Raw genomic sequence first — 12,550 nt, forward strand, 5'->3', positions numbered from 1 at the left:
GTCAAGGCTCCCAAGTACCAGTTTGCACAGGCCGAGGTTGTCTACCTCGGTCACGTGATTGGTCGGGGTCGTCGCCGCCCCTCTGAAATAAAGGTGGCCGCTGTGCGAGACTTCCCGCAACCGCGCACGAAGACCGATATTCGGTCGTTCTTAGGTGTCGCCGGCTACTATCAGCGGTACATCCCCAGGTACTCTGATATCGCGGCTCCCGACGGATGCTCTAAGAAAAACAGAGCCCCAAACAGTCGTCTGGGACGAGACAAAGGAAAGAGCTTTTAGCGTCCTAAAGAGCGCCCTAACAAGCCAGCCTGTGCTACGATCGCCAGACTACACAAAAGGGTTCGTTGTTCAGCGCGATGCTAGTGAGCGAGGCATGGGCGTTGTACTGTGCCAACGGGAAAATGGAGAAGTGGAACACCCCATCCTGTATGCTAGTCTTAAGCTGACCAGTCGTGAGCAGGCGTACAGCGCCACCGAGAAAGAGTGAGCGTGTCTCGTATGGGCCGTTCAGAAATTGTCATGCTACCTAGCCGGCTCGAGGTTTATCATTGAGACAGATCACTGCCCTCTCCAATGGCTGCAGACCATCTCTCCCAAAAATGGCCGCCTCCTGCGCTGGAGCCTCACTTTGCAACAATATTCCTTTGAGGTGCGTTACAAAAAGGGAAGTCTCAACGGTAACGCCGATGGCTTAAGTCGAGGCCCCTAAAGTAGGAATCAGCCTCAAAGTTGTTTGTTACTGATGTTTTTCTTCCTGAGGCAGGACTTTTAACATATTGCTTTTGTTTAGTGTTTCAAAGTGATGACGTGCTTTCTAGTGCAATTTTCCTATTTGTGAACGCGTTCTGAGTGCTGCTAGACTACTGTAAGGAACTAGGCAGTAGTATAAAAGGGGAAAGAGCCTGGCATGGCTTAGTGAGGGTTGTTTCGTGCTTGCTGACTGAGCGGTTGAGTTTGGGCGTAGTTCTAACGCTTGCTGGGAACGAGAACAAAAATGGCAACTCTCCCGAAGTCACTTTGCAGTGTCCTGTGTGAACCTGAACGTGAGAACGAGGCCTTCTCTGTGCGCTGCGCACAAGAAAAGCCAAGGGACAACCAACTTCGGTTATGAGCATCATCGAGCGACATCCCTCCGGACAGCGGATGCAGTCCCCTGTCCATCGGGATCTCCTTCTCCCGGCGGGGCGGTCTGTTACGTTTCGACTACGACGCGCGGTATAGCTGGCGCGGATGCAACGGACGCCAGGGCTTCGTTCAAAGCGGCGGACATTTTGGCTCGTTCAGTGCTGCCGCAACGCCTCCCAGCCAAGCGCGTCCAGGCATGTTTCAATGCCACATGTCTTCGTGTGTGCGTGTGTGTATGTTGGTGCCCACGCTTGTCAAAGCGCGGCAGCTGGGGAGAGGAGCTCCCCCAACTGTGAAGCGAGGAGGTCTGACCGGCGCCGGCCCGGCGGATGCGTCACCTACTCGTATCAACGTGTCTCTCAGCGTGTTCGTGTCCCGCCGTCACGTGTGCCTCTGACGAGGCGTTCCTTCTTGCCCTCGACTGCGAGACTATAAAAGCAGCTGCCCCCGGACGCCAAGAGAGAGGCTCCGAATTCTTCCGTCGAGTAGCGTGCTCTCCCGTCTCCACTTCGGTCGACCTGACCGGCCGCTCTTTTGCGATGCTAGAATAAACAAGTTGTTCTGTTAGCAGTCGAGTCATGCTTTGCCAGGACCTTCGGATGCTTCCAGTTGTGCCCCAGGCCGCCAGGCCAACGCTTGGGGCTTGCGGCTCAGCTGCAACAGTATGTACTGTGCATGCCAATGAAGGAAGTGAAGCAGCATATTATAACAACATAATTTGAAGCCGTCCCAGAATAGCATTAGCAGATTACTGATCATGGTAATACTACAGCTTCCCTTAAAGTAGTGAAACTGCAAGTAAATGATTTAAAGAAGCAGTTGCATGAATATCAGCCAAGCACATACCAGCACCTTGCAGCATGGCCACAGAAGAATGGCACTTGAAGCCATAGCCGTTCTTCAGCACAGTCCGCCCCTTTCTTGGCAACGCATTCATCAAAAGTCTGCAGCAACAGGAAACAACATCTCAGTGCACAACATAACTCCCTTTTGTGATATTGCGGCTGTTCTGGTGCACAGGAACCAAAAGGATCCACTGATTAATAGACAAAGTGAGTGTCTGCTGCCAATCCATAAATCTGTTTCCATGACACACATGCTAGCCTCACATGACAAGTGAGCCTTGCAGAAGTTGGATCACCTGATCAAACTGATAGCAAACAATCCCCAGCGGTTGAAACAGTACTGTAAGACTCTAATTTTGTGGCCCCAATAGCTGACGAATCGGAAACATTGGGCATATATACGGCAACTAAACTTCGCAATTTCCGGCTTGTGGCTTATGCCTCATTTCTGCATACCCTAGATGTGCACTTTAACAGCACGTTCAAGTGTGAAATGAAGGCCAAATTCATACGTTGGCACGATTGCAATGCCCCTGAAGTATGGCAGATAACAGAGCGCCTTTAATGGCCTTTGTGATGAAGCCACTGCACGCAGCCTGGCTCATCAAAGTATGGTGCTTTGATTAGCCAGAGATCTCCTGCACAGCATTTGAGGGGACTGACATAATGTAAGCTTCTGCAGCCAAGTACGGTAAATCAAATGCGCAATGTTTTAAAGGGTACAGTCAGCAGAACTAGCCGGCAAAATAGCCTCTTTTTTCTGCTTTCAGCATTGTCTCCATAATTAATCCTTTAACATGCCCTTAAATTTGCTGGCATTTCCCAATTGTGAAATTTGTATACATTAAGGGTGTATGAAAATAAAAGGTTTTATGATATATGTCATTAGTTCCTGGCATTCATGTGCACCAACCTTAAAGAGCCTCTCACCAGACCCACTCAGAAATTTCAGTTATACACTAAAAGTAGTAAGGCACTATTAAGGGAGCGTTCTACCACAAGAGATATTAAAAAGGGTTTACAGTGAAATCTCGGTACAACGAACTTCAGGGGACCGCGGGAAAATGTTCGTTATTCTGAAAGGTCGTTATAGTGAAAGCCCAAAAATTAGCCATAACAATAGCATTTCAGTAACGCAAGCGTCCTACCTTTGAAACGGTACCTCCTTGAACTCGTTTCTCACACAATGCACACGTGATCGTCAGACAAGGCACATTTATTTGAAATAGTCCGTGATCGTCTTCTGACGGGTGCAGCACAGACTCTGCAGCACGAACGATTCCAGACCGTCCGCATTATTATGCACACCTTCGGCCGCTGTGCCGCTTTTGGCTATAAATATGCGGAGTTTTCGCAAGCAGTCCAACGCATCTGTGGCCGACACGGACTCGTCGCGGTCTTCGGGTGCTGCCGTAACGTGCAGCAAGATTCTTGCTGGTGCTTAAAGATTTTCTCCTTATCTTTGAGAATCGTAGCGATCGTCGACCGCGCCACTCCACGTTCTTTAGCCACGACGGTTTGTTTCTTCCCGTCTTCTATCTCGCGAAAAATCTCTACTCTCTCGCTCAAAGAAAACTGCTTTCGCTTCTTCGCCGTGCTTAGAGTTGTTGAGCTCATGGCAACGCGAACGCCGTCACGCACTTCTAACACAATAATATAACCAGAAGAAAAACAAGATGGACAGGACTGATACGGGTGACAGCACGCGAACTGAGAAAACAAGCAAGAAAAACGTGATGCGTCGTCACCTCCGCAACAGGAAAAAAAAAAAAGGCCCACTTCAGCGTTAATTACTACTTTTTTTTTTCTTCTGCCGCACCGTCTCAGGTTTTACGAGCCCATGCTCCCCGCCTCTCCACTCACAAAACCTGGTGCGTCGTTGCTTCCACAACGGAGAAGGATAAAAAAAAAAGTCTCCGCCCGCATCTTTCTCCTTCCGCGCCATCTCAGGTTTTTGCGGGAAGCAAGTTGCAAGGCGGCCCGCTCTTCGCGCTGCGTCGTCTGCTAGCTTAGAGCTCCGACTGCCGTGACGGATACACGGAAATCTAAGAATCCTCGCATTTCGGGATATGAGTTCGTAGTACTGAGGTGTTGTTAAGATGACACGGAAATTAAATAACGATCGTTATTCTGAAATGTTCGTTATTCTGAAGTTCGTAGTAGTGAAATATTTTTACATTGAAACTATAAGCAGTTGGCACGGGATTTCATAAAAGTTCGTTAATCTGAAATGTTCGTTAATGTGGTGTTCGTTGTAACGGGGTTTGACTGTAGTAATGGATAGATGGCAAGGCAATGATGTGGGGGCGAATCACCCTTCCTATAGCAGACGCTCTCTCCCATTGCCTTGACCAGCATCCGCAAGCAACATTGCTCTCCTCCCATCTCCAGCATCGAAGCCAAGGGCCCACATGATGTTTACATCACTACCTCCATGCCTACATTTTGTTTCCTCTCGAGCGGTGGCACATTTTCTGCAGCAGTTTTGTGCCCACTATATCTTATAGCAACCCCCACGTTCCGTGCTTTGCACACTGTAGGTGGCAAAGGCAGAGGCGAGAGTTATGTCACTTTTGCTGGCCAGGTTAAGTGCCTCCTCCAAAAAGAAGGGTGCGTGGTGTAGGGGTTGAGGGACGGACTTCGGGATGAAAACCAAACTTGGGAGGGTTTATTTTACATTATATACAGGGAGGTGAGACTCAGGTAACAGTTGTACAGTCATTACGGGCAGGCAGCAACTCGGACGCTGCGGCCCGCGGCAAGAAGTTCGAGAGAGGTGAATCAGGGAATGCTCTGGTCTCTCTGGAATTCTTCTTTTAAACCCTTCGAGAACTGGAAGTCGCGTCATGTTTGGCCAATGGGAGAGTCCGCTCAGATGACGCCATTTTCAGCCAATGGTAGGCGCCTGTGCGATGGTGTCATACCCGGCGAAGAGAGTCGGCGCTTGGTCCTCCTCTCTTGATCACTTGATCCCCCTGCGATCTTGCCTCGCAGACTGGCAATGCGCTTCTTCCAAGGAGGAGAAGGGGCGGGGGGTGCTCATGCTCCATTGTCCTAGGACCCACCTGCTCCCGGTGCTACAACCGCGCAGCGGTAGCAAATGTCTTCTTCAAAGGCAAAGGGGGACGATTGGGCTCTATTGTCCGAGGACCCCTTCTAATCCTGGCGGCGTACGACCTTGTTGGCACGTGAACTTGTTGGCTCGTGCGCTCCTCTGGAATGCGCCACTCCTGCTTCTGCATTCCTCAATTAGCTGTGCTGCGATTCGAAGTAGCCTCAGGAAACGGCGCCATATCTAACAGCTCGTCCTCGCCCCGGTTCTTCTGAATGGCCGGTGAACTCAATTCGCTGGCCATGAGGAACGCTGATAGAACCTGCAGGGTACTGGGGTCGAGCCTTGTTTGACGAACTTCGGGATCCTAGGCCCTGGAGAACATAAGTCAAACAAACAAAACAACACAGCGCTGCACCACGTGTGCGCAGGCTTTTCACCCCCTGACTCGCCAGGCTATTACTGAGTCAAAATGAACCCTGATCTTTTATTTCCCCAATTTTGACAAAACAGTTCCAACCACCCTTCCAAACAGCCATCCATTTCTCCTCGATTGCCGACAAGACCAGAGTACTATTGTTGTTGCAAAACAAAAGGGTCGTTGACGATGCAAACAACAAATGAAAACAGCCGAACATAACTTAAGTGGCCTAACTACACGAACAGCATGTTTCCAATCTATCGCAGTGGCGTACTTATCGCACGTATTGGTGCCACTAAACAATCTGGTCAACCTCACAAGTACGTAAACACAAGCGCACTAGCCTTGTGGTCACTAAACAGAACACGTACTTGCGTTGTAGGCAAACTTTTCATTTACGCTTACTCGCGTTTCTTCCCTGAAAGTCCTACAGGACACGTGACTTAAACGAACAATTAAACTTGCGGGACTAACACACTCCGCAGAACTCTTAAAATGATGCGTCTTCTACTAACTCTTTCCATGCACGCTCACTAAAGAAGTCAGAATACGGCTGCCCTCAACACACACGAGCAACCCAGTCATAAATCTGCTTCCTTCCGTCCACACAGGACATGCGCTAATGGAACTAAGAACGCTTCTCCGTGCAAATCATGCACTCACTGAAAACTACGCGCTTAACCTTCGACAATAAGAAAACACATAAAAAAGCAGGTTAAATAACACATGCGCTTTACCATAGGCCTTTCGACTATAACCTTGACCTTCAGGTTACTCACACACACACACAAAAAAAGAAAGCCTATATACTTATTAATGAGCATCTCGCGAGACTACATGTTTACGCAAACGCGTCTTTCAAATCTCGGAGCTTTCTCAAACCAAAACATAAACAAAGCTCATACCTTACACCTTGAAAGAAATCCTAGTCTCAAATCGCGAAAACTTTCCGATGCTCAAAAATAAAACAAAATAACACGTTTTACTTCTACGGAAGCTCTCTTGGCCTCCCTTTCCAAACGCTATGTCTGACTCCTACTTTGAGTCTGACTCGAGGTGGGCGCGGTTTGAAAGCTACTCTGGCTGCCGAGATACAACAAAAGGGCTGATTCACTATCAGCTCCCCCAAGACGTTACAGTCTCCTGCCAATTTGCGTCTTGGCGCCCCGCTTTCTTCACAAACTCGACTGACCGCGTCGCTACTCCCCACCTGGTCTCGTCCTGCCACCTTGCGTTTCTTCAAACTGCACGCTGAGCTGTGAAAAGAACTACGGAACGACGAGGAGTTTAACTGCCTCGTGCCCTTTGTCCGCGTCCATGCAGAACATGCTTCGCGGTCCCTCTTTGACCGGTGGCTCGAACGTTCTGGATGCGTCAACATCGTCCTTGACGACCACACCTTTTTCCTCGCGCCCTGCCCTTTTGGGTTTCTCGCCATCTTTGGCGGCGCTACATTAGTTACCGACTTTCGGTCTTTACAGCGCTTCTTTTTACGGCGCTTTCTCCTTGCACTCGTTTTCATGTCGCCTCGTGCCTCGTGCTGGCCGGTACACATTTCATCGGCCCGGACCGGTCTCTTACCCGCACAGTCTGAGTGATTTACATTTAAATCTACTCTCACTTTGCCTCGACTGGCGGACAGCCCAACCGACTCTGGCACAATGCAGCAGGTTTTGCTCGAGTTAGACAACTCGCACTCTTGCGAACTGCCCTCTACTACATTGCCCAGCTCACGCTGTGCATCGGCACACAGCCCGTCGGTATCGATCGCTGTCTCACGCGCACAGTCCGAATTATTAACAACTGAATCATCCCTATCTAGGCCATCTAGACTGGCGGAGAGGCGCACCGTTCCCTGAACAATGCAGTTGTATTCTCTTGAGCTACGCAGCTCGCAATCCTGAGAATTACCCTCAACTGCACCGCTCAGCTCGCACTTCACTTCTGCACGCACATCTGGCTCTACATGGGTGCTCACTTCTGTCGGGTCAGCAGTACCCTTTTCTTCGCTAGCAACCTCGCTAACATTACCAGCGACGCACACGCGCGGTAACTGTGCCAATTTGTTCGCAGCTGGCCTAGCTGTCTCTACAGTCATCTGTTGGCACAGCACCTCGTCGCTCTCCTTGCGGCCTTTAACGGCCTCTGTTGCCACTAAGGCATCGTTAGCAGCTAGCCTTTTCCCTTCACTTATGAATCGGCAGGCAATCTCACAGGCACTACTCTTCTCGTCGGCTTTTGGCGAAAATCTGCTCGATGCTGCCTCATTCTTTCGCTCTGTAGTACCTACAGAATTCTCAGACAGCCGTTGTCTCTGTGCCAATAACTGATCACAATACTGTATCTCTTTGATCAGTGCTGCCTTCTCTCTCTCATACTTTTGCTCACGCTCAAGCTTACGTTCCTGATACTCACGTTCGCGTTCCTTCTCACGTTCGTGACGCTCATACCTAAGAGTAAGTTCTTGAAGCTCATGCTTCCGTTCATTCTCGCGTTCTTCACGCTTACGCTCACTCGTAAGTTCACGACGCTCACGCTCCCGTGGCTCCTGTATCACCTCCCAAGCAAGCTCAATGCTTTTGTCATCATTGCCACTATCATTAATCGCCTTTATGATAGCTGGCGTTTTCATCCGTTCGTCCGCCTCAACTCCCAAATCGTCGCACACCAACAACAAGTCTAACCTCGTCAACCTTCTAAGATCCATGGCAGCTGCCCCGACAGGTGGTTAAAACTGTTTTCCTTAATTAATTTGTGCACACACACAATGCATCAAACTCCCGATTCCCAGAACTATCAAAATGAATACACAACATTTGAGTCTGGCGAATCATAAGGAAAAAACCACGCACTCACTTACGGTTGCAGCACCCTGCCATCCGGTTCATTCGTCCGCTGTTCCCGGTTCCTCTGGACTCCCTGGGTCGAAGGCTCGCTCCTTCTTCGCTACTCCCAGTTTCTTCGGACCTCTTTCGACGAAGGCTCTCTCTTCTTCGCTCTTCCGGGTTCCTTAGGATCTTTTTTGACGAAGGTTTATCCGTAGCGTTGCCACCTGCTGATGCATTCGGAGGCGATCTCACCACTGCCAACCAGATGTAGGGGTTGAGGGACGGACTTCGGGATGAAAACCAAACTTGGGAGGGTTTATTTTACATTATATACAGGGAGGTGAGACTCAAGTAACAGTTGTACAGTCATTACGGGCCGGCAGCAACTCGGACGCTGCGGCCCGCGGCAAGAAGTTCGAGAGAGGTGAATCAGGGAATCGGGGAATGCTCTGGTCTCTCTGGAATTCTTCTTTTAAACCCTTCGAGGACTGGAAGTCGCGTCATGTTTGGCCAATGGGAGAGTCCGCTCAGATGACGCCATTTTCAGCCAATGGTAGGCGCCCGTGCGATGGTGTCATACCCGGCGAAGAGAGTCGGTGCTTGGTCCTCCTCTCTTGATCACTTGATCCCCCTGCGATCTTGCCTCGCAGACTGGCAATGCGCTTCTTCCAAGGAGGAGAAGGGGAGGGGGGTGCTCATGCTCCATTGTCCTAGGACCCACCTGCTCCCGGTGCTAGGGCCGCGCAGCGGTAGCAAATGTCTTCTTCAAAGGCGAAGGGGGACGATTGGGCTCTATTGTCCGAGGACCCCTTCTAATCCTGGCGGCGTACGACCTTGTTGGCACGTGAACTTGTTGGCTCGTGCGCTCCTCTGGAATGTGCCACTCCTGCTTCTGCATTCCTCAATTAGCTGTGCTGCGATTCGAAGTGGTTTGGGGAACTCGAAGTAGCCTCAGGAAACGGCGCCATATCTAACAGTGGGCTATCATTTGAATCTTTACCTGTTTTTGTGGCAAACATAGATGCAATAGTTTTCAGACACGACTGTTGCCACATGAGCTACGCACAACACTTGTCTCTTTGCAATGCCCAAACCTGGTGAGGGGTCCCTTTAACCCTTTCAGTATCACTGACAAATCTACATGTTTCTGCATTTCTGTCCCACCATGTTTCTATAACATCCCTTCTGTCAGATAGAAATGTGAAGACCCCACCAAGAGAGCATTTGCCATCACCCTTGTCATTTTTTTTCATTCGGAACAAAAAAGAAATGTGTTCATTTTATAATATCCGAGAGAAATATCCCGACACTGAAGGTGCGTCATCTTCAAAAAAAAAACCTGACATTGAAAGGGTTGAAGGGACTGACAACTGAGTGAAACATGTTACGAGATAATGACAAAAATGGAAACATTGTGCTTTACACTGAGAGAATCAAACACAATATTATTGATATTGTGGTGAGTGAGCCGATATTTGGCTGCCACTAGTCAATGTATCCTACTTTGTTCTAATAAACCTATGCCTTCCTAAGTTGGCCTCCCTGAGTGCAAAGTGTTGCTGAACAGCAATAAAGATGCTTTGAAGAATCGTCTGCCTGGGCGTCTGAAGCCACAAGCACGAAGATTAGACAAATGCCTGTACTAACCATCATTTTGTAATAGCTGAACGATCACAGTGCCAGAGTTTCCCTTATTATTTGAATACAAAACTGTGTGGTCAGCGCCCTCCTACACAAAACTTGTTCTGTCGCCATCTTGTGATCACAACAGTGATTATGCCAGCCCTGCGTGCTATTCTGGACATTGCCAAATTCTGCCATATTGTCAAAGTTGGTAATAGCAGCATTTCGAGGCAATCAGAGAGGTCATAGCAGCCCTCTGGGCCTGCCCTGGGCCAATCATGGCTGACAAAATGGTGAACACGACAACATCGTATAATTTGTCTATGTCCAGAATAGCACCCCCTCATGGTAGGCTGTTGCTAATGCCATAAGCATGGTTTCAGTTTCGTATCCAATTCTAATGTGCAAGCAATTGTCAGACCAATATTTTTTTAAAAAGGGTGCACACTAGAATTGGGTAAATACAGTAACCATTCATTGTGAGCCGCTAATTTTGTCACTTCAAGATCTGCCAAAGAATGGCTGAAAATTTTCATTTTTGGCAGGAGATAAAGATGTGCATTTGACACGTTCACTGCCCCCTTTATTCCACCAAAACAAATTGTGCAGCCATGGCGATCATAACTGAGGTCAGGAGCCCGCCTGCTGACCAGCCAAGTTCCAATTATCTGGCAACGGACAATTACAGCATCAAAATAATGAAAGTCCTGGCCTATTGAGATGTATGGACACTTGCTGGAACCTTAAGTCAGGATCAAACTAACCGAAAAATCGAATTAATGGAAGTGTACTGTATAACCAAAATGCCAAGAAAAAATTTTTTGTTTTCAGCAGATGGTATATTTGTCTCGATTTGATTGCATAGTTAGTGTACATTTGCACAAGAGGTGAGACAAAGTAGTTGATGTGCAAAAACAAAACAGGGTTCTTAAATGCACCTTACCATCTTGTTTCCCTGTCTTCGACGAATCAAGTAAGGCCTGAAGTCATCCCCATGCCTGAGGAAATAGAAATACGAGACAAGACGATCCAGAGGCCGCCTGATAAGGTTGATGTAGACGGGCCTCTGGGAGACCCCATACCTGCACGAGAAAGCAGAACTTCATCCCTAATCCACTTCCATAGTTGCACAAAGCCAAATTTTGTGGCATGCTTTACTGGAGGTCATTCACACCACCACATCTGACAAAATGTGTGCAAGAACACAGCAGGAGAATACTTGTACTCAAAAAGATTTCCACCTGAGAAAAGTGTTGTGAGAAAACTCAGATCAATACTGCAGGAGCTAACATCAGTCACCTCAAATACAATTAGAAGGTTTGCTAGCATTCAAGAGCTTTTCTGGAGGTGTTTGTTTCTTGCACTCACAATGTTGAGGCTTTATGAGGTGAATGTATGCTACAAACTAGAGAGATGATGTAATCACCTGCATGTACGCTATGCTGCTTATGCTTATTACACTATCTACCCATTCAATTTGTCTTTAGGGCCCCCAGAGCATGTGTGGCTTCATGCACTAAACACCACTGCTCTTGCTTCCAAAAAAATCTTTTAAAGCAAAGCTTTATTTGTCCTTTCCCCCCACTTTGCAAGTGCTGGCTGCTGCTGTCTTGCCGATTATGTCATGTAGGCCACTGGCTACAGGCTCGGAACAGGCAAGCTAGGCCACTGGATATGTGCAACTGGGAATGTGTCACTGGGTATGTGCCCAAACAGACAACTTAGGGCACCGGGTATATGCATCCGGGCCTGTAGCACTGGGTATGTGAACATCCTTGGCCAATTCCCCAGATTGAGTATGCGCCATTGGATAGGTGCTCAAATATAAAAGCAAAGAGGCAAGAAGTGAAGAAACCAGCGCCAAAAGCAGCCAAATGTAGAGAAAGAAGTGAAGTGATAAGAATGAGATCAGAGCGTGCTTTGAGTGAGGAGTGTTGAGCTAGCTACACAGCAGGAAAGGAGAAGTGAAGACATTTTTGGTAAACTTCAAAGAAAGATTCGCTTATAACGATTCCCACATACGCATGGAATCCGTCATTTTTTTTTTAACTACGCAAGTATGATCAGCAAAACAAACTGCTGAACCAACTGCAGGACTTTTTGCTTTTGAAAGCAAGTAAAACATAACTGCAGTAGCCAAGGAGAACCCACATTTCCTCTGATAAATGCCTTTACACAAGCACTTCACACGACATGCATGTTATTTACAATGTCCTGACTGTAGTACGTGTAGACTCCCCATTTACTAACACTTCCTCTAACAGGTGATTCAGGTTTGTTTTTCACAACACAAGGAGCATGGCAGCCCACACAAATAAATCTGCCTTTCCACTGTCATGCATAGCCTTCCAGTGCTTACAACACAATACTAGTCTGCAAGACATGCACAAAGTAGAGCATATCAATGCATCTGTCTTCTCTTTGTAGCACATAGTGTTCCAGTGCTTGCAATGCCAAGCTCTAGTCCTAGTGAAGCATCTGCACAGTTGTGTGCAACTGCCTCATTGCATAGGCATCAAGTTACATAACATGTTCCTAATATTGAATGAGAAGAATAAAGGAGAAAAAGTGGTTCAATTTTCGTTAATTACAAACACATGAAGCTAACATGAAGCTAATAGACAATGAAATCAAGGAAAGCATAGGGGAAATTAAC

The 12,550-nt window shown here is 48.0% G+C and overlaps 1 protein-coding gene across 2 annotated transcripts in view; it reads right to left on the minus strand.

The window, feature by feature from the left end:
- Window positions 1–12,550, minus strand: part of Hs2st (Heparan sulfate 2-O-sulfotransferase) — a 77,494-nt gene that overhangs the window by 49,475 nt on the left and 15,469 nt on the right. For both annotated transcript variants that reach the window (XM_065451399.2, XM_065451400.2), the window contains exons 4-5: window positions 10,838–10,976; window positions 1,972–2,069 (exon numbers count right to left, since the gene is read on the minus strand). In XM_065451399.2, the coding sequence (XP_065307471.1) occupies window positions 1,972–2,069; window positions 10,838–10,976 (237 nt within the window). The remainder of the gene's footprint in view (window positions 1–1,971; window positions 2,070–10,837; window positions 10,977–12,550) is intronic.

This window comes from Dermacentor albipictus, unplaced genomic scaffold, assembly GCF_038994185.2.
Source record: "Dermacentor albipictus isolate Rhodes 1998 colony unplaced genomic scaffold, USDA_Dalb.pri_finalv2 scaffold_13, whole genome shotgun sequence".
Classification (NCBI taxonomy): domain Eukaryota; kingdom Metazoa; phylum Arthropoda; class Arachnida; order Ixodida; family Ixodidae; genus Dermacentor; species Dermacentor albipictus.